This window comes from Paralichthys olivaceus, chromosome 18, assembly GCF_024713975.1.
Source record: "Paralichthys olivaceus isolate ysfri-2021 chromosome 18, ASM2471397v2, whole genome shotgun sequence".
Lineage (NCBI taxonomy): Eukaryota > Metazoa > Chordata > Actinopteri > Pleuronectiformes > Paralichthyidae > Paralichthys > Paralichthys olivaceus.
In genome coordinates this window covers 14,286,736-14,307,779 of record NC_091110.1, presented here as the reverse complement: position 1 = coordinate 14,307,779, position 21,044 = coordinate 14,286,736, and the positions used below count along the sequence as shown (strand labels likewise).

The 21,044-nt window shown below is 40.2% G+C and overlaps 3 protein-coding genes across 11 annotated transcripts in view; all 3 read right to left on the bottom strand.

Moving 5' to 3' along the window:
- Window positions 1-9,888, bottom strand: part of rimbp2a (RIMS binding protein 2a) — a 56,776-nt gene extending 46,888 nt beyond the window's left edge. For all 9 annotated transcript variants that reach the window (XM_020082507.2, XM_069513885.1, XM_069513886.1 and 6 more), the window contains exons 1-3: window positions 9,704-9,888; window positions 9,275-9,388; window positions 6,698-6,841 (exon numbers count right to left, since the gene is read on the bottom strand). In XM_020082507.2, the coding sequence (XP_019938066.1) occupies window positions 6,698-6,835 (138 nt within the window). In that variant the 5' untranslated portion in view covers window positions 6,836-6,841; window positions 9,275-9,388; window positions 9,704-9,888. The remainder of the gene's footprint in view (window positions 1-6,697; window positions 6,842-9,274; window positions 9,389-9,703) is intronic.
- A 766-nt stretch (window positions 9,889-10,654) lies between these two features.
- On the bottom strand, window positions 10,655-14,448 carry noc4l (nucleolar complex associated 4 homolog). The gene is made up of 15 exons (XM_020081756.2): window positions 14,245-14,448; window positions 14,020-14,140; window positions 13,570-13,676; window positions 13,324-13,431; window positions 13,023-13,172; window positions 12,841-12,943; window positions 12,680-12,714; window positions 12,544-12,594; window positions 12,343-12,454; window positions 12,176-12,236; window positions 11,958-12,068; window positions 11,592-11,755; window positions 11,356-11,438; window positions 11,061-11,174; window positions 10,655-10,980 (listed from the first exon to the last, which is right to left on the bottom strand). The coding sequence occupies exons 1-15, from the start codon at window positions 14,395-14,397 to the stop codon at window positions 10,861-10,863; spliced, it is 1,593 nt and encodes a 530-aa protein (XP_019937315.2). The 5' UTR covers window positions 14,398-14,448; the 3' UTR covers window positions 10,655-10,860.
- A 999-nt stretch (window positions 14,449-15,447) lies between these two features.
- Window positions 15,448-17,721, bottom strand: pus1 (pseudouridine synthase 1). The gene is made up of 6 exons (XM_020081559.2): window positions 17,395-17,721; window positions 17,016-17,236; window positions 16,795-16,932; window positions 16,502-16,604; window positions 15,720-16,420; window positions 15,448-15,621 (listed from the first exon to the last, which is right to left on the bottom strand). The coding sequence occupies exons 1-6, from the start codon at window positions 17,456-17,458 to the stop codon at window positions 15,589-15,591; spliced, it is 1,260 nt and encodes a 419-aa protein (XP_019937118.2). The 5' UTR covers window positions 17,459-17,721; the 3' UTR covers window positions 15,448-15,588.
- Between the last annotated feature and the right edge of the window lie 3,323 nt (window positions 17,722-21,044).

The window sequence follows — 21,044 nt, the reverse complement described above, 5'->3', positions numbered from 1 at the left end:
TCCGTCCAGGAGTTCTTGCGTAATCCTGTTTACTAACAAGCAGTAGAAAACATTACCTCCTCGGCAGGAGTCCTAAAAAAGGACATAGGGCTCCTGTCAATCTGTCTTACATTGATGTACTCAGGTATTAGTTCCATCCTGCAGGGTCAGACCCAAGAAAAAGATTACCAGACTTTAAAATGAAGCTGCTACTGCAACAGGTTTTGAAGCTCAGAGGAAATTGCCAGTCAGTGTTTTTCCCCTTCGAAGTTTCCTTGATGGAGTGGAGTCGTCTTTGAAACTGCATTTTCACTCGCTTGAATTCTCCATGGAAATAAACTGCATATCTGCAAGAGGCAGGCTGGAAGCTTCTCGTGAGGGGTTAGGGAGAAGATTATCTTTTATTGCTCAAGTTAGTCTTTCCTTCATGCCACTTTTCACAGTTGTTTGGAATATGACTGCTCTTGTTGTGTTGCAGATAACAGAGGGACGGGTAAGGAGGAAGCAACTCTGCCTGTGCAACTAGAAATTAAAACGTCCCCCTCTAGGATAAAAGGATGCACTTTTCCGTTTTGTGTCAAGAGAAAAAAAAAAAAACTCCTCCCCAAGTTAATCTAAAAATTGAATTTGATGCTCCACTCTCGTCTGCTTTGAGTGATATAAATGTATGAAATGGGAACCATTTGCAGAGCTACAATCTGAAATCCCCTGCTCTCACTCCCTTATTTCTCTGAATTACCTTTTTCCATTTAAAGGAAAATTAAGGCGAGGGTAAAAGAGTCAGTCCATTGTTCCCTTTGAGCACTTTTACTTGCAGTAAAAGTCCAACAGTAACCTGACAGTCCAACAGATGGCTCCAACATCAGTTTATTATTCTAATATATCAATTAGCATGTTAACAGAACATTTGGTATCTTGTCAGGTCCACAAAAGAACTCGCACTTCAAACAACCAGATCCTGTGAATGCGAGCCAGACTGCCATCCTCCACAAAACTAATTCTAAAAAACTAATTTGCAGGCAAGATATCAGTTTACCCTGACAGACAAAACTAGCAAAGCCAGTATGATGAACCTGCCAAGCAGACAGAAAGACAGCCAGCTCCACCTGCTAATACAGCAGAGCTGCCAAGCAGACAAGCCCTCAGACAGACCCACCAGTGTAACATGCTGGACTGTCCAAAAACAGATAGACAGACATGCCAACCCCTACTGTTGGTCTTTCACACACATTTAGTTACAGAGGGAGATATCAGGGCATATGGATAAACTTGTGAGAATCGATTTATAAGTAAAGACGACCAGAAAAATACATACAATACAACAAATGAAGACATTTTATGCAGATTTTATACAAAAATCAAAATTGTTGTTTGCCTTTGCTCGTTTACAACATAAGATGGATGACGCGTCTCCTCTTCCTGCCACCATTCACACATTAAGCCAAAATATCCCAGATACAATCGCTGCCATCTTGTTCAGTTGGAGTCGAAGTCTGCGCAGCAGAGATCGAGAGATGGAGCCATGATAGTTGATGAGCTGTCAATCATGATGTTTCACCCTTTTTTTTATATCATCAAATAACCAATTAAAACCAAAATTACTGGGGGAAAAAAAACATGTGACCGAAACCACTTTCAGAAGAAAGATATATATCTATTAGACATTTACTTTGGTTCATGTCCCATCTGTGAAAGAGGCGAGATCTATGACCTTTTCTGCAGCGAGCCACTTTTGGGAAACAGTAATGTCATTGATCTTTTTTATTTTTTATTTATGGTTTATTCTGAACCAAACAAGCCAGTGTAATGCTGATCCTGTGAGTGACTTTAAACATGTACAGATATAAAGGCAGGACATATCGGCTGTCCCTTTAACACAGATATCACTCCAGCTCTACCTCTGCTGTTTGTAAAGAACGGCGGGGTGGAATAAAAGTGCAACATTATACTGCCTTAAAACAGGCTGTGAAAAGGGCTTTAGTTAGACATGGTAGAGTTCAGTGCCCAAATCAGTCAGTCAGGATGAGTAATGGCCCAAATCTGGAGGCTGCGACTGCAACTGCTCCTGAATCGCAGCAGGCCCTAATTGTTCCGTCCACGCCGGAAACGTCATCCTTGTACGGAGAGAGCTGCCAAAGCTGCTCTGACAGGAGCTGCGTCAAAGATGGGAATCGTGACGCACTCATGCGACACAGGAAGTTCTGACATCATCTCCTGCTGAATGTGAGCCAGAAGATGAGGGATTAAAAGGGACAGAGGAAAAGTTGCAGAGTAATATTCCAGGCCATTCAGCACTTTTCAAACACAAAAGCCTTTTTATTCAGTGTGGACAGGTAGAGGGTGCACTACAAGTATTTTCATAATGAAAACTACAAATCTTGCAAATGCATCCTGACTTTTATTTATTATTTTCTTTATTATACTGGGCAGTATGTTTATTTTCCAGAGGCTTGATGGGATCCAGAATATTCTGTTGCAGATCTACACAACTGTGGATGATCATATGATACCAAAACTACAAATGACTTAGGAACAAAACAGCAAATGAAATAAAAAGTAATTACACACAGAGTAATCTCAAAGAGAGAGAGAAAAGCGCTGTGGCAGACACCTTGAGACTCGGTTTAATATTAGGTTTTTCTTTTCATATTCACAGTGGGACAAGCATACACAAACAAAAAGTAATCATTTCCTTGCAAACATCTTTTACAAAATCGTATAAGTTGCTCTGAGTCAGAGATGCCGAGCAGTTTATTAAAGTTTGCTTGCTCCCCATTTCCAGTCATAATAAATGACAGGTGTTTTCAAACTTTAATAAAAAACTCACTCGTAGAAAACTATTTGAGCAACAAATGAGGTTTTTACTGGAGGTAAGTAACAGCATTTAAGAAACAATGAAGGGATTTGCCGGCCTCTAATGGAGACAGACTTCCAAGCCACTGAAAATAAAACCATGTGAAAAATGTTTGAAAGAACATCCATGCATGTCCGACAGATTAGTTCACAATAATGGAAACGATAGCTTACTAAGCAAAGCTATTGCTATTTGATGGAAGGAGCATGATATAACATACCTAAACATATTTAAGAACTTGTAAGTAATATTTGAACATATCTAAGACTATTATTGAATTATACTTCCCACAAATATAAATTACTATGCAAAAGTATTTATTCCTTAAAGACATCGGATGCAGAAATATATTTCCCAGCAGAGATAAAAAAAATTAAAACAAACATACAGGGAAGTTAATATCTGAATGATCTGAAAATGCTGAATGAATAATCCATTTTAAACATGACTAACAAGTGGAGGCTAGGGAAACAGTTTAAGTAAAGCTCATAATGTGGGTAGTTATTAAGATCTTACAGTATATAATTACGTAAAAGGGGCTTTTACTGCACGGTAAGGCCCCTTTCTGCTTTTCCAGTAATTAATAGCTACAGATTTTAATTCAGCATGACACAGACAAATGTTGTGTCTATTCATTCATCGGCTCACTAAATACTATCTTTATTTCTAGTATTATGGTGTTTCTGCTTTGTTGGATGACTTATGGTGGAGGGACACAGTAGAATGGATTAGGGAAGCAGCATGTGGTGGCTGGATTTGAACCAAGGGCGTTGTGGTTAAATGGCATGTGCTCAGTCAACCAGGATACCCAAAGGTAATCTTATTCTGACTAGGTGCAATTTAAATAGATTGTCTTAACGCCATCTGGTGTGTGAGTGAAATACTGATGCACTCAGCCGTGGTTTGTCCATCTACTGACCTGCCATTAAAACAGATTTAACAAAATAAAATCAATCCTTCCTAGCTTATAAAACGATGCCTGTCCAGTGTAAGGGTTTGATTTAACATGGAGGGGATTCAGACACAGCGCTATAAATTTACACTTAACTACTCAGGAGGGAAATAAAATCACTTTCACTCACCAGCCACTGCTCCTAACAGTGAATACATGTTATTTCACGTTTCCCAAGATGCAGCATATAGAGAACCACAGCAGCTGCAGTAGCATCAAATGTATCATTGGTGTCTGTTGAGATTCATAAAAAAATCAGCGATATAAATCTATATAAAAAAAAAAAAAGAGGGTGTGGGACAACGTTTCCCTGATACAAATAATAAGGATGTCCATACCTTAAAAGGCAGCACCCCCTTTGTCCCAAAATGACTCTCCTCCCTTCACGTCACATCACAAGCTGGCATTGAAGGCGGAGGCAACACGTCCGTTGTGTGTGTGCGTGCACGTGGACGCCGGTGTATGCATGCCTGTGTGTGCTGTCGCAATCAGCGTTTCCACTCTGCAGCTTTAGCAGCTTGCCTGGTCGCAGCTGTAGCAGACTGGAGGTCTCACCCTCACAGTGAGAGCAGAAACAGCAACAGAGGCTTCATGTGACTCTCACACACTTCCCCCGGTTCCATCCTTGAATGTGTTAACGCCCTCTGTCATTCCTCCAGTCGTGCTTTAAATACACCCCCTCCCTTATTTCTGTCTCGCTCATACGCATGGGGCTTGTGCACGGCCTCTCAACTGGCCAGAAACGTCACACATCCAGGAAGAAACACAAGCACACGTGATGGCTTTCATTTAAACGGGCTGTGAGAGTCTGTTGAGTGATGATGTGCAAATCATTACATCATAGATAAGATGAAAGATTTCTCTCTGGATAGATTCCCAAAGCAGAGCAGGGCACGTTTCAACGTCCCTGTGTCTTACTCCGACAGAGATAATGATTTTCTGTTTTGCTGACAGAAGCATGGATCAATACATCTCTCCATCTTACACTTGTAGATATAAATCTCCTTTATCTCTCACTAAATTTCAGTCGTTTGCTTCTCCCTCGTATCACGATTTGTAATTTAACTTTCCTCTGGCATGAAATCAAATCCACGCCATCGTGTTCCTGGACAGGCTTCGCGTACAAGCGTCCCTTTGCTCTCTCCACCTTCTCTAAATCCCAGATCAGGGGACTCAAATTAAATCAGTGCGGTAGTTTTAGTGAGGTTACATCAGCAGCCGTCGCTCAGTGCGTTCCGTCAGTCGCCGCTCTCTGTTAAACACTGGGACGGAGGAGAGGACAGAAAGAGAGAGACACTAAGTGTGGGGAGAGCGAGGAGAGGAAAGCAGAACGTACGCTCCGTTCCACTCTGTTCCCTAGCAACGCTCGCTCACTGTCTGTTCCCATCCTTACGGTAGATGCATTACTCTCACAGTGAATTGGTTTCCAGGCATGATATGAAGCCCTGTGAGACCGCGGTTCAGGAGCAGATGGAAACTGGATTGGGCAGAAATATGCAGTGACCCCTTTAAATATGCAAATAGCTGAAGGCAAAGAGTCATTTAACTATTTAAACAAGCCGTTAGCTTTGAGCCACATCACGGCCTACTCTCGTTCTCAACGTGGTGGAATTGAAGGATGCTGTCCTCTTCTGGTCATATTTGCAAAAGGCTTGTGAAGGAATGGTGTCGGTTGATTGTGAAGACACCTGGTTTTGATATTTCATTTTTATATTTCATTTAGTAAGCAACACACAAAATTGGTGTGTAATAAAAAAATAAACATGAATTTAATACATATTTCATTGTTAAATATGGGCCATCAATTCTTTTATAGCTTAAGTGAAATATGCATAGATGCACAACTTATTTACGCTCATAATTTATCATTGACCAAGTTGAGTTCAATGATTAGTTTGGGACAACCAAACTAAATCAGGAAACAATGTTTTTCCATCAACGCTTCCAAAAACCTGGCATCACAGGAAGAGCTAAAAACAGCAGGCACGTGAACATCTGTTAGGGTCAGGTAAGGAAACCGATGATTGAAAACAATGGATTTGTGTTTAGACACAAAACTTAACCCCGGTGCACAGCTGGAATGAGATTAAACAACATTCACCAATAAGACTTGTGATTCTCGACAGCACATGACATCATTTTGTTACATCGTCATGACATGGTTTGGAAAACTCTTAAATCAACTGTTTTTTCTGTGTGTGTGCGCAACCACAAAACAAATACAGAAAAGAGACTTTTCCAGCAATCAACATAAGATCATTCTCATCTGTGCCATAGAAACTTTTTTGTTCTTTCTAGTAATGCTAGAATTTATGAAGCTCTTATTTTTACGATTCATACAGGATTGAGTCATTTAATCAAAAATGCACACAATACAGGGGCATAGCATGACTCGAGTTCTGTGATGTAATTAAAATAATGGAGACACAAACTGTGCAAAACAGCTCACATCTCAAAAAAAGAGTTCTCATGTTACGTCACAATGATGTGTAATGAAAATCAGATTAGACCAAGCAGATGTTACTTTTTTCTGAGTACAATTCATAAGTTTGAATCCTCCTTACAGCAACAGGAGACTTTGTTTATGTTTCAGTTTCAGGATTGTAGGAACATAAACCCATAAACAGTAGACATGATAATAAATGAGTGGTTCATATTCTAAATGTAACTGAGGACACAGATTATAATGCATGTTAAAAATGCAATATGACGTAGTATTTACTATTAAAGTCCTGCCTTAGTTTATCTAATCGTTATCAACCATGTATTTGAGCTTATGAATCACTGATGCAGCCAATACAGAGCTTACGTTCAGCCTGATTCAATGCTACGCTTCATTGTACAAGCTCACTAGACTTAGCTGTAGTAGCAGTAGTAGTAACACAGGCCTGCAGTGTGTGGTACCACAGTACCTTGGCCTTGCTGTGCAGGTGATGATGGTGTATGTTTCTGGCAGCGATCATGGCCAGCTGTCTCTGGATCCACTGCAGCTCCATCTGAGACTGTCTCAGCAGCTCCTCCACATTAGCACCAGACGTGTGATCCCGCATTATCACCTGCAAAACCCACACAACCAGACATTACACACACTGAGGCCACACTGCAAACTTCACACTCTCCTCACACCTCCACACACAAACTGTGCACTTAATTAACTGTGGACATACGTAAAAACAAAATCAAAACAAACTGAACGTAGAATTAATACATATTTCATTACACAACAAAATGTAGTCAATTCTTCCCTGAACTGTTTTGCATCCTTCCACCAAGTTGTGTGTCACTACTTTCAGTTGTCATGTGATCAAATTACAATTAAAGATTTGTTTTCATTAAAATGTGAATAACATTTAATCTCATTCCATTATTACCAACCTTCCCAATTCATTGTAACAGAAAAATGGAACCGCAATTACAAAACAACTGACGTGACAATAACTGAGAGAAAGAATAAATGGAATATTGTTGTTCACAGCACTTTAATACTTACTCTTACCTTCTGTCATTAAGTCTCATAGATGCTTGTTGCTTCATTATTATAACACAATCTGCCACATCTAACAAAGTAAAATCACTTTTCCAATGCAGCACTGTCGCCCCCTGCATCGCTTCACCTTCATGTATTGGCAGGTGCAGACTGGGAAGATGAGTTCATGTCTGTGGTCATGTGTGTATGCGTGTGATCACAGAGAGAGTGAGTGAGCTCCACTCAGTTACATAAGAGAGGATTACTGTGTTACAACAAAATAATGACGGGGAGGGAAGCAGGGAAAAAACATCAGCTTTTATCAGACCTCAAATCCCCCCCCATCTATGCTGGCCCGCTTTGTGCAAACACACACACACACAGGGATACCCATATTCACAGTAACTACAATTCACAAGTAACACACATAAGGTTAAGAAGGTTAATGCTGCTTGCACTTCAGGAGATTTGACTCATCTGACTCCACCGCTGCTGATTCCAGTGATGTGTGCTCTCTTTTATACTCACGCAATTGTTTTCGTATGAAACAGAAGAAGGTCATATTTAAAAATTATATGAATTTGTAGATAATCAAGCTTAAAGTGAGCTGATATTTGGAGACTATCAGCAACAAAATATCAATAATTAATGGAAAAAAGGAATAGGAGTCATTTGCTTTTGCCTCGTCAGTAGCAGAATGAAAATGTGAAATTTACCATCTTTCGTCTCCTTCCTCTCTTTGAGCCTCAGCCAAATGCTCAAACAGCTTCTCAGTGCTGACTCACCTTGGACAGCTTCTATTTCCTCGCAGGGGACTGTGGAGGAGGAAGACAGACACAACAACAAAACTCGGGGAGTCCTGTAGATTTATGCAGAAATGTCCCGTCCTGCCAAGACCCCTGTGAACCTGCGGAGCTGCCAGAGCTCCCTCTCTCTGCCTCGCTCACAGATTTGAGAGGAGAGAGACGTGCCTACGTCATTATCCGGGCCTGAATGGGTTCTCTCATTTGCCATTTACCTATTAATTAATCTATCAATCCATTACTGAGATTAACTTCACAATATGGCTGCTTTGGTTTGGTTTATCATCTGCCTCTGAAGAACACATCAGCAGATTAATGCTTTGACCCCTGCGTAGTCGACTCAGCTTGAGTCTGAGCAAACGTCTCTGCATTGTTGCACTGTTTGCACTTGAGCTCTAATTAGTCATAGCTAATTAAAGAGCGATATCATTTTACATGGCACAGGAACAAGTGGAGTCCACTAATGGCATCATTATTTTAATGTTCCTCTAGAAAAAAAAATAAAGGACCTTGCACTAAATGATAAACCCAATGACAGATGTGAGTGGTTTTGGATCCCTGCGCCAAACTCCATTTGGCGTAAATTGTTTCATGCATGTTGTGAGGGACATCTTGCAGGGTGGAGAAATGAAGTTCAGCAGAAGTAATATGGGTTTTTCCTCCGATCTTTATTCAAGAGCAGGACGTACCAATTTCACGTTTGGAAAAATCGGAGAAAAAGACGTTTCAAACGCAAAGAGAAGCAGAATGAGCGTGAGGAGAAGAGCTGAAGCGCAGGAAATCTCTCCAAGCAACAAAACATCTGAGTGACAGCCCATAGCGTGAACACAAGACTTAATAGTTGAATTGCCGTCACCAAATATGAGTTGTCCCTGCAAAAAGTATTATAATCTCCAAGGCACAGTAGCCTCATACCATTGGTATTCATGTCGAGCTACTCTTCTGGACAAATATCTGACGTTGGATCATTTTGCAAAACCATTGTTGGCTTTTCTCCATTTGCCTCCAAAAAAGTAAAGGTCCTCTCAAGAGACATTTCACATCTTCCTCCACTTCTAGTTCTATCTAGCTTCCCAAAGGGTTAACCATACTGTCTGTGGTCTTCCTCTGGGTTCATTCTTTTGGATGGAGGGGTATGTCTAAAGATGTGATGGTCGCACCTGATAAAGTGCAACACATAAAAGTCAGTGGAAAGATGAAAGAATTAAAAAGATTATTACCCATGGAAGTGATGTCTGTCAGTTCCTCTCTTCATCACTGTTCCGCAGCATCCTCACCTTCCAGTTTTGGCAGAGTCTGGAGCCACGTCTCCGTCTGTAATCCTAAAAATAAACCTACAAAAATATGAAAAAAGAAAATGCACTGAAACTCAGAGTGTCACAAACAGCTTCACTGCAGAACACAGGCTGTGTGCAGCTGCAGACTCTCTGGCTTCACATGTGTGTTGCTCCTCTCCAGGCTGCACAGAACTGGACAGCTTCTCCCTGCTATGACTTTGCTCTTTTACAAAACACAAGTCAGCGGTGATTCAGATTTATTTCCTCCTGCTCTCACGGGGCCGCCTGCTGTGCGGCCATATGGTCATTTAACAAGAGGATGAAATGTGAACTGCACATGAGGGGAAAGAAAAGAGCGCGTGAGACTCAGACCTGAGATCACGTGAGGACAGAAGTGGCCTCTTGACGGTGATGACATTCTCCATGACTCCTAACATCCATTCAGATAAACTCACGTCCGTAGTGAGTCATATTAAACCACGTCACCTTGTTTAGTGACGAAAGAAAACTTAAAGTGGCGCCACACCGGAAGCTGCTCAGGTGTTTCCAATTAGCGACTCTGAGAACTGCGCATGTGCAAACTGACTTCCTTATTTATATGTTGGTGGGAGGAGCTATAATGATTTTAAATACATTATGTATTTACTTCAAATCAGATTATCTTTTATTATTTCATACAAACACAATATGTTTACTTCAAATCAGATTAGCTTTCACAATTTTATATAAATACCCTCTAAATCCGTGGCTGTGTTGAATCTTTATCTCTGTATTTAATTATATTGTGGCTACCTTTTAAACCATACCTACATACTACAACCTTTTATAATACTTTATGGTATTTAAATGTTTTATTACTGTATTATTTTGCTCTCCGATTTTTTTTACCTCATGCTTGAGTTTTTCAAATCCTGTTCAGACCATGAAAAGCACTTCGCAGCTGTGTTTGGAAAAGTGCTGGAACGTTTATGCTATTACTTCCATAGTATTCCACAACACGCCATCATTACACAATCTTGCCTTATAAGAATACCATGTTGGCAAAAGATTGCACACACTGAAGTGACTCTTTCATTTGAAGTCATATTTCCGGTAAACTGATAAACACAAATCCAACTCTCCCTTAATCTCATCGAATGTGTCAGTATTTGAGTTCAGCTGAGATTCTTTTTAGCTTAACAGGCCACTGAGCATTGAGACTGAATGTGTCATGAATGTGTCACAAAACAATAAACCATTAAGAAACACTGTAAAGCCACAGCATTGAATAGGTTCCAATCTGCTTATTATGGACTACGCAATTTATCTAATGTGACAATGAGCTTTGGAAAAGGTTTTTATTCGTGTACAACAGTCAAACATTTAGGAGATTGACATGGAGAAATTCTCCAGATCAGACACATTTCAGTTGGTCTTCTCACTGGTCGTTGTTCTCAAAAGGGCATTTACGTGATGATTTCTGAGGGGGAGTGTGTCCAGATTTACAGTTTAGTGTAAAACTGTGACACTGCACTGTAAATATAAACTCCTTAATTCAGACAGAAGTGCTGCCCTAACACATCTCCTCCTCCTTGTAGTAACTGCGAGGCAGTTTCAAACTCCAGTGGGACAGTCTTGGTCTGTTTCTGCTTCAGGTCTCTCTCCATCAGCTGCGGATAAGAAAACAAGATATTATTCGTGCTCCTCAGATGACATGAGTTTAACAGTTCAACTACAGGTTTTACATCACCTCAAACGTTGTCAGCTCCAGCACCTCGCTGATGTCATCCTCTTTTCCTGAGAGGGGTGTGTTGATCAACATGGCAGTTTTGGCCACGTCAGGATGGTAATGCTTCTGCAAGGTCTGTGGAGAAGCAGAGAAGAAGAATGAAAACTTTCGTTAAACTGGACCACGACTTAAAAAAAATTAAATTTCTTCATATGCATTTTCCATTAACATGAGAAAAACTGTGGCTAATCACAAGCCAGTTGAGGTAAGTGTCATGTATGATTAATGTGTGAATCCTTGAGCATTACATGCACACCTTAATTTCCCACAAGCTGCTCTCTAAGGCACAGCACTGAGTAGGGTCCTCTTCGTCCATTAGATATGGGTCCTCCAGCATTTCTGTCATTATGAATAGAAATGCACATATATCCAAAAATGCTTTGTGGCTCATAGAAAATATTGAACAGTATATTAAAGTGAGATTTGAACAAATACAATTAAATATGTTGTTTTAGACAGATCCCAACCACAAAGTGAGAGGCTGACACTCACCATTCTCTGTGTTGGGCTTGTGAATCAGGACTCTGCAAGACGGGTGGCGACGGATCAGGTTGTAGATGAAGGGCAGCACGATGAGAAGGGCTGCAGGTGGTGCAGTGAGAGACAAGCGGGCCAGGCGTTTGGCAAAGGCTGCCACTAGATACACTGGTAAGTGACTGCGGGCAAGTACACACACTCATATAAGTTAATACTGTACAGGTGCTTGTTGAATTTTTAAACTGCCCTCAAAAATAATAATGATAATATTTAAAACAGTCAGTTTGGATCACAAGAACACATCCAGTTACTGAGTAACTGCAAACAGCTTTAACAAGATAGACTGAAATAAGACAAAAATCCGTGAGTGAGTGATCTTACCTGGAGCTAAGGAAGAGGTTGACTAGGTAGAAAAAACGTGCTCTGTACTTCACATGGAAAATAGAGGGCTCAAGCAGATTATACAATTTCTTGTAGAAATCAGGATAATCCCTGAAAAAAGATACGACGACACAACATTTAGTATTTATGTGATGCTAAAATCTAACTGTCAGATTTTCTTCTATGTATTATTGTAGTTAATTTGGCAAAATACTCACAGGTTGTGTTGATGTATGAGGATAAAAAGGCCATTGAGAGCCAACAGGCTGATGGCTCCACCTTCAATGAAGATATAAAAACATTTCATTATATCATGATCAAATATTACATCCTGTAGACCTGGTGTGAAAGTAGTAGTCATTATTAATCCACATGCACAACTTACCAACGTCATAGGCAGCAGTCAAGAAGTCAATCATCAGCGTGGGTTTACTCATGTGGGGCAAGATGGAGTCATGGAGAATCACCAAAATCTGTTTATACATGCTGCTCGGCAACTAAAAGACAGAAATGAGAAATTAACAAACAGCGTCATCAGTTTGTACACAGAACAAAATGATAAGAACGGTGTGGTTTAGATATGTACCTTGTACTTGAGAAAGCCGAGCCACATCCTCTCAAACACACGCTTGTGCTCCTGTAACGAGTTGTTTAAAATCTTATTCAGTGACATTATCATCACAAACAGAAACGTTAAGGTCAGATTTTTAAAATGCACTTACATTGAGTTTAGCAGCTTTCCAGTCCTCGTGCTTAGCTGAAACCAGGTAATAATGAATAACAATAATTGTGTCACTATAACAACTTTTTATTAACGACACCAACATTAACACAAAGTGAAAACAGTTGCTGTTACTTATGGCAACTTTAACACAGTCCTTACCTTCCTGTTTGACCATAAAGTTGGTGAGCTCAGACTCCTGGCTCGGAATGCTGATGTTGGACATAAGGGTGAACGCGTTGTTCTGGAAAACTGGCATCACAGCCTGAGAGGAACAAGACAATCGAGATTAACTCAGCATTTTCGATGTCATGACAATAAACAAGCAAGAAGAGTTCTCCTACCCCTTTGTTTCTGTCCATGACTTTCCCCACACAGTCACGAATGGAGCTCATGGCGTAATAACGTACGTCCTCCATCTCAAGGAATTCCTGGAACCTGGAGATCAGCAGGGAGTTGTCTGCAGTTTTGGACAGCAGTCTGTCTACCACTGTCTGAACATGAAAGAAGACAGAAATGTCAGAAGCATTTTCAAAAAAAACGCCTTATCTCTTGTTTTGGCTAAAAGCATTATCAAGATATTAGATTTTTTTTTCATGACTTCTAGTACTGAGGGGGGGGGGGGTGTTTGACAAATTGTCTGACCTGGATGAGTTCTCTCGGGAAGCTGTAATGTTCACTCCAGTCCAAGTCGTCCAGAGGATATTGTCCTTCTCCTGCAGCGAACTTCATCAGGCAGCACAGAGCAGTCTCCTAAAATAACAGTTTTATTGTGTGATGTTCAACCACATTATTAAATGCAACATTGCTTCCACTTCATGTGAGGGGAGGTTTGTTATTCTGGGAGGTTTGTTATTCTGGGCGTCTTCCTTCTGTTATCAGTCATCTCACCTTGACGCTGTGAGCTTCGTGGCTGAGATGATCGAGCAGGATCTCCACACAGCTGTTGTATCGGTGTCTCATGAAGATGCGGTACTTCTGCTCGGGACTATAACCTCCTGGAAAAGATGGAAAAATGAAAAGCGGGTGTGTGATATGAAACTTTAGTGAGAATTAAAGATAAGATAAAACTGAATTGATCCACACGCCAGGGACGTTCAGGTGTTACAGCAGCAGGCAGGTCAGTATAAACCTTTTACTGTATTGGTTTGTATAGAAATGTTAGAAAGTCCAGGCAGGTCAAACCCAGAGGAGTCAGGTCTTCTCTTGTCATGAACTCATATCTTCAGCTACAGTTGCATGTGGTATCCCAGCAGACTCATGAGCTGTGGGTGCAGTGCTGTTCCTCTCGCGTATCTTGTGTTTGGGGTTTATTATAAAGAATATCCAGCTCAGACTCACCACTCAACGCCTCCTCCTCTCCGGGCAGTTTCCCCATGAACAGATCTCTCCTCTCCAACAAGGTGCAGAACAGTTTACTGCAGGAGCCGACAGCACCGATGACATCCTTCTCTTTCTCTGACTGCAAACACAGAAGAATCCACAGTTACCTCCGGAGCTAAAAGCTGCTGTGACGTTACCCAGCGTGTTTTCAGCTGTGTTACTCCAACAGATGAATGTTCTCACCTGAAGAAACTCCAGAAGGTCGAAAACATCGTTCGCATGTTTCTTGCTCTCCAGTATCCGCTCGACTTGACTGTCCAGGTTGATTTTCGCAGATTTTACACGTTGTTCTGTTGTTTTTACAGAACTCACGTTGCGCTTTTTGGCCGGCGCCATGTTTACTCGCTGATGTTGCGTTCACGACACAGCTCAAGAATAGGAAACAACCCACTCATTACAACGTGGACACAGTTACGGGCACGCAATTTATACGTGTTGTGTTTTCAATTCAAACTCTTAGTTTAAAACATTTTCAGCATGTTTTCATAGATGTTAGATGTTTTTAGTTGGTCACGCTCCCTTTGCATTTACACTTATTTCGACGAACGATGGGAGCACTAATTTACTATACTTTGTAAGGTTGTGAATGCGACATTAGCGCAAACCGTTTGTTGTATCGCCTCCTAGTGGCCGGAGGGCGAAGGTTCAGCTCATGTCACAACCTCCGACTTTTTTTTTTATTTGACTCTATTTTTCATCATTCATCCAAATGACACATACAATTTTTAATTGAAGCTGAGCTGGCAACACAACTAAAAAGAAAATGGCCATGAAAAAATACTTGCTTGATTATTCATTGGATTAAAGGTCCAGTGTGTAAGATTTAGGTGAAAGGGATCTATTGGCAGAAATTTAATGTAGAATAATCCTCATGATGTTTTCACTAGTTTGTTTTATCTAAATTGTATGAACAGTAGTTTTCTTTACCCTAGAAAAGGTCCTTTATATTCAAATACTTTATATTTACATCGAGGGGACCCTCTCTACGGAGGCCGCCATGTTTTTACATTAGTCCAGACTGAACAAACTAAACATCTTTTGAGTTTTTATGACAACTGAAGCTGCCATAGGTTCTTTTTCATGTTTGGAAAGGGAGGGTGAGGTGAGGGGTGTTCAGCTGCAACATGCAATTTCAACACTAGATATCACAAAATGACAAATGACAGCTCACACTGATAAAGGCTTTTTAAAATCCAAACCTATACTTGGTCATTGGTAAAATGTTAAAAGTACTGGGGCAGCAGAAACTCTTTCATTTACTGACTGACAAAGCCCCTCCTGTTGATGAGCTCATCATCAAACAAATTATACAGGCATTCACATTGTTTGACAGTGACATTATCATTGAAGAACAATCACCAGAATAAAAAACAGAATGTCTAATAATCAGGTTTTTATATGTTTAATAACATTTGTAAAAGATCAATTTAAAGCCACTAAAAAAACATCAGTCTTGGAAGATCTTTTAAAGCAAACGAAAAAATAATATTTGGGTGAGAAAACCTCTCTTCTTTCAGCAGCCGTGACCTAATCTGTGTCATTTTCTTCATCTGCATTGTCCTGAGGAAAAAGAGCAAACAATCAATTTGATTATGTTACAAAAGAAATAATGTAATGTGACAAATAATGGTTTTAAATACAAGTTGTTTCTTAGATACCTGTTTCTGGTCCTTAGCGTCTTGAGTTCCAGTAGCCGTCCCTTCAAAGTCATGGATAGGAAGTGTGGCCATCCAGCTGACCATGGAGCCCTCCTGAGACTCCGTCTCAACAATGGTGGGGTAGATGTGAGCCTCCTTAAAAGCCTGGATAACTTCCTCCTCGCGGTCCCATTCTAAGCACTCGTGCAGCCCGTCCCCTCCGAAGCGTTTGTTGTATCGGTCAAAGTGAACCCTCTCTAGCACCAGACCCAGTCCTGGAGCTTTGGGCACATCCACCTTCTCCTGTCCCCAGCTCCGCTCTATCACCTCCTCCGTCGCGTAGCCCTTTATTATCGCAATCACCAGGCCGATCATCTTGCGGATTTGGTGCATCATAAAGCTCTGGCCTCGCACAGTGATCACTGCAAACTCTGAGTCGCTGCGGATGAAAGGCTCCCCGCAGGTCATCTCTGTGATGTAGCGGCGAGCGCTGGGGTCGTTAGGAGCCTTCTGGGAGGTGAAGTTGTGGAAGTTATGGGTGCCTTTGTACAGAGCAAACAGACGGTTCACCCTCTGAATTTTCTCGGGTTCCAAGCGAAAGGCTGCTATGTTCCCTGTGTCAGAGTCTTTCGGGGAGAAGGCCACTGTTGGAAGCATGTAGGAGTAAGTACGACCATCACAGTTGTTTTTGGAATTGAAACCCTGGGTGACCCGTTTAAGACCTGTGGAGGCAAGTGAAAATAGAATTCCATTCAAAATGAGAAATTCTGCAACTACTAAAAAATCACAGGAACTAATCTCACCAAGAACTCTGATCTGTTTTGGAAGATGCTCGTTGATTTTTTCAATGACGTCCTCAATCAGCCGCAGCTTTAGAGACACAACTTGTCCAGCAGCAGACACACCCTGAACAGGTTCAAAGAAATAAACACCAGCATCCTTTGTCAAGATGACATCATAACAACAGAATCCCTTTTAAGAATAACTTCATTGACCTATCCATGCAAAGGGCTTCACAAAATCCATGGCAAAAATGAATGAATAAAAATAAAAGACAGGTTTAACAGAAAAACTTCCCACTGTGCTCAACCCTTACCTTATCTGTTCTGGCACATCTTTGGAAAGACATCTTCTTCATGTCGTCACCGTGGTTTTCAGGAATGCAGCCAGATTTAACGAGAGCGGTGACCAGATCCCCTTCGATGGTCTTGAACTCAGAGGTTCCAGGATTCCTCTGAAACACAGAAAACACTTCCAATCAGCCACACTTAAGAAAATAAAGCGCCTATAAATGACAGCTGGAGGTGCGGCGTGTACCTGCATGCCATAGTAGCCCTTTCCAGAGTACGCCATGAGAAGCACCACTTTCTTCTTAGGATATTTCTTCTCATCTTCAGCCTGTTCTGTTTTCAATCTCTTTGCAGCCTGCAGCCTCTCAGCCGAGTCTTCGTTTTCCTCGTTGGCTCTTTTCAGCAGCTTGGCTGTGTTTCCGTCTTCTGATGCTTCAGTCATCGTGCGACACAGAATATGAGAAACACCTGCAAAGATAACACGAAATATTCAATCATCATCCACTAACACGTCTCTGGTACATGGAGTCAAAGCAGCTCAGCCTGTGTGGGTCTGCACAGACATTGTGTTGACAGATGGAGAGAGAGAATGGAGAAGAAGCTGTAAATGCTTTTAGCTGACTTACCTCTCGTGTTTGTCGTGAGTGAGTGTTTAACTAAGGCACTGAACACTGGTCGCACTGTCAACATGTCACGTTATCAAGCCATCATGAGAAAACCTGCTGCTACACGATGAGTTTCAGACGAAGCGATCGAAGCAGCGCAGGAGATTCAGCTACAACACAATGAATTCACTTCAGCACTCATGGACTGAATCCACCACGTGAAGTCCGTCTGTACACTTCTCTTAGTGACCGCATTCATAGATATTTACGAATGAAGCGTTGTACACAGTGGTGGGTACACATGGTCACTACAGGGATGTGTTAACTTTGACCCCTCCTGTAAACCTCGCGATACTTCCTGTTCTCGTTTTCGCTTACGTCACTGTAAACCCTTTTTTTAAAATAGTTTTTTTACTTTATTTTTATTCATGACATTTTCACAATAACACCGAAGATAAATAATTTCAATATTTCAGAATCTATTATATTGTATCTTGTAAAACAGTGAGAGCTGGACTGCAGCAAATCCACAGGACTAATGTTATAAAAGTTTTTTAACATAGGTGATAATAGTGTTTTTTTAATGTTTATATATTCAAGAGGAATTTAGGAGTTAAGAAAAAAGAAATTCTCAACTATAATCAGCCACAAACCATTGACAGATAATTTAAAGTTTTTACAATGTAATAAAATGTTTGTCCATGTGAGTGCAGCAAAATCACAAAAACAGAGTTGTACAGTTGCTTTGGATAATATGGTTTCAATGTAATAAAGACGTAAATTATGGTTTGATCTCATTTATGAGCACATAGCTTAATATTCTATTGTAAATTTATACATGAGACTTTTGCAGGTCAGTACTCAGGAAGATCAGTAAACAGTCTGGTTCAACCATCAGCTTTATCTTTAACTAATATCTATAATCGTCATACAGATTTCAGTTTACAATTGTATAAGCTAATGTCCAGTCCAAAGGCTGCCGTCACCTTTTGATCAGATCATCACATTCCAAACTTCACCTGAACTCCTCTTACAAGTAAGTATCCTGCATGAGGGAGGGGTTGTCGCAGAGGTGTTTACGTCTTCTTCAAGGTCACCACAACATGGAGGACGACTGGTTGTCAACAGGCTAAACCTTTAACCTTCTCATCCTGGGATGACTTCAGAATGTGCTCTCGCATTTTTTTATCATAGTACCTTATAAGGTGATCAACCAGTTTTCTGCTGGAAACCCAAAGCCAAACATAGGCTTGTTATGGGAAAAGGCTTCTGGTTGCCACAATCCTTTATATCACAGAGGGCAAATCCCCGTTTTTCTAATCATTGCTGATCTTATTAGATGCTGCTGATTCTGAATGAGAAACAGTAAGGACTTGTTTTATTAATCTGTAAAGAAGTATGTTATGTTAAATTATGTCATTGCTTATCAAATTCTCTATTTTGATGGTAACAAAAAGGGACATGGCTGAGTGTTAGATAAAAGCTATAATTGTTTTTCACGTTGCATGTGACATGAATATGCTATTATTCCCCTCAGATGGCCTGAAACAGGGCCCAAGGAAAAAGGGAAAGTCCCGTAACTTGATGGATAAAAAACTATTATTTTCATTGTTGTAAATAAACCTTTATTTACATATTTTGTGATGACCATGACAACATAATATTATATGATAACTGGGGTCCCTTGTGAACAAGCAAAAATTCATGTCCCGGAGTCAGAGATGAACACAGCCAACATTTTGTTCGAGCTCACTGTCGTCTCTTCTTTAAGTCTGATAGAAACAAATGAAGGCAGAGCATCTTACTGCAGTCTCCAAAGAGAATGATGCGGTCGCACAAGGAGCCATTAAGCTTTTCAAAAACAGACTTATACCTTCCTGCAAAGCTCACACTCAGCCTGTATACTCCCACATAGAGCAGGCTGCAGCAGTCTGAGCTCACAAAAACTCAGGGACATCAGATCATATGGAAAAATCACTGCCTGCGATTCCTGCCTCCACATACAACAGAGAAATAATGAATTAAAAGCAATCCTCATTGCTACTGAAGATGTTACCCTGCTGGCTGAGTTATGCAACAGAAAAAAATTCAACAGTCAAATGTGAAGAGAATGAAGTAACTTTGATGAGTCCGAACACGACCAATAGAGCCTTTATACTTTCATCAACAGGAAAATGTCCGATACATATTTTTAGATTGCTATAATTTGGACCATGTGCTTTCAAAAATGCATTTGCATGACTTAATGCTCAGGAGCAGACAGTCATATGATCAAATCATGATGTCAAATATGTTGATATACTATGGTGAGGAAATCAACCGTCCAGTAAAAATCTAAATTATCAACTCAGGACTCTGAAGGGTTAAAATTTAACATTATTATAACATCTAAGTATATATAATAACTGATATCACAGACATTTAAGGAAATATCAGGACCTAAGACTTTTTAAGTGTAAGTTTATCAGGGCTGAAATATAAAAGTGTATTAAAGTAATACTTGCTATACAACCTGTGATATCCTGACTCTCTCAGTCACTGGACTTTTCCATTCTAATTTTAAGCCATTCTGCGTAGTTGTAGGAGAAATTTTCCTTTTCAATGAACAGGAGTCTGACTGTGGCAGCACACATTAGTCACAGTGTCTGAAAATAGCTTGTCGTTCAGATAGACAGTAGATAGTGTGGGCTGCAACACATCTCACACAGAAGACATCTCATTGTCTGGGGGATTTGATTTGAACTGCTCAGAAGATCCCGTTTGCTGCCTAGATTAGTCATGCCCCCAGACCATCTATTTTCTTGAAACTATCGTGATATCGGTGCAAAAACGATGGCTGTCACTGGCCAATTTTACTTTACTCTGGTGAGACAGAGTATATGATAGATTCATGATAAGAGGCCAGAGTGCAGATGATAAGGCAGACTGTGTTATAACACAGGCATGGTTGCTCTGTCAGTCTAACAGTGGATGGTATTTTTCACAGCCACATCCAATAACAGTGACAAACACAAAAAAAGTGATCAGTACAAGGCTGATCTTACATCTGGAGCCTCTTAAATTGGATCAAACAAATGTGTGAAAAAATCACATAAAGTTTCTGTCAATAAACTAAAGTAAACTCAATTATACAGGTTTTTTTGTGATGATTTGTGGTAAAATATAGTAAATTAATCCTATTCCTTCTTCTGTTGTATGTTTATATGTATGAATATGTGTGTGTGTTTGTGTATATATGTATGTATGGATATGTGTGTGTGTGTGTGTGTATATGCGTTTGCATTTGAAGTTACATACATGAAATACATACATATAAATATGTTTAGTGTAGAAAATAGAAATGAATAGAATATGAATAGAATATATATGAATATAAAACATATGTGTTTGTCATTATTATTGTATTGTTTTACATTAAATTCATACTGAATATAATACTGTATATTATTAATAAGTTGATTTTTAAATTCTTTTTTAAATCTATAATTTGTATTATTGAAGGCAGCATTCAAACATTATTCTTGCTATGATAATAGAAATATATTCAATAATATATATATATATAAATATATAATTGTTTTGTAAATGGGGCACAGAAATGAATGGCACCACGCACACACAAGAGGAGCAGTACTTCCGGTGTGTCCGACCAATCAGCTGGTTCCACATGC

Excerpts from the sequence above, each read along its gene's own strand:
- noc4l (XM_020081756.2), bottom strand. The coding sequence starts at position 14,397 with ATGGCGCCGGCCAAAAAGCGCAACGTGAGTTCTGTAAAAACAACAGAA. Across the intron at positions 14,141-14,244 it reads ACCTTCTGGAGTTTCTTCAG|TCAGAGAAAGAGAAGGATGT; the intron begins GTGAGAACATTC and ends CTGTGTTTGCAG. Across the intron at positions 12,237-12,342 it reads GACTGCTGCCTATGACGTTG|GTGGAGCCATCAGCCTGTTG; the intron begins GTAAGTTGTGCA and ends TCTTCATTGAAG.
- pus1 (XM_020081559.2), bottom strand. The coding sequence starts at position 17,458 with ATGTTGACAGTGCGACCAGTGTTCAGTGCCTTAGTTAAACACTCACTC. Across the intron at positions 16,605-16,794 it reads GATGTGCCAGAACAGATAAG|GGTGTGTCTGCTGCTGGACA; the intron begins GTAAGGGTTGAG and ends GAACCTGTTCAG. Across the intron at positions 16,421-16,501 it reads AAAACAGATCAGAGTTCTTG|GTCTTAAACGGGTCACCCAG; the intron begins GTGAGATTAGTT and ends TTGCCTCCACAG.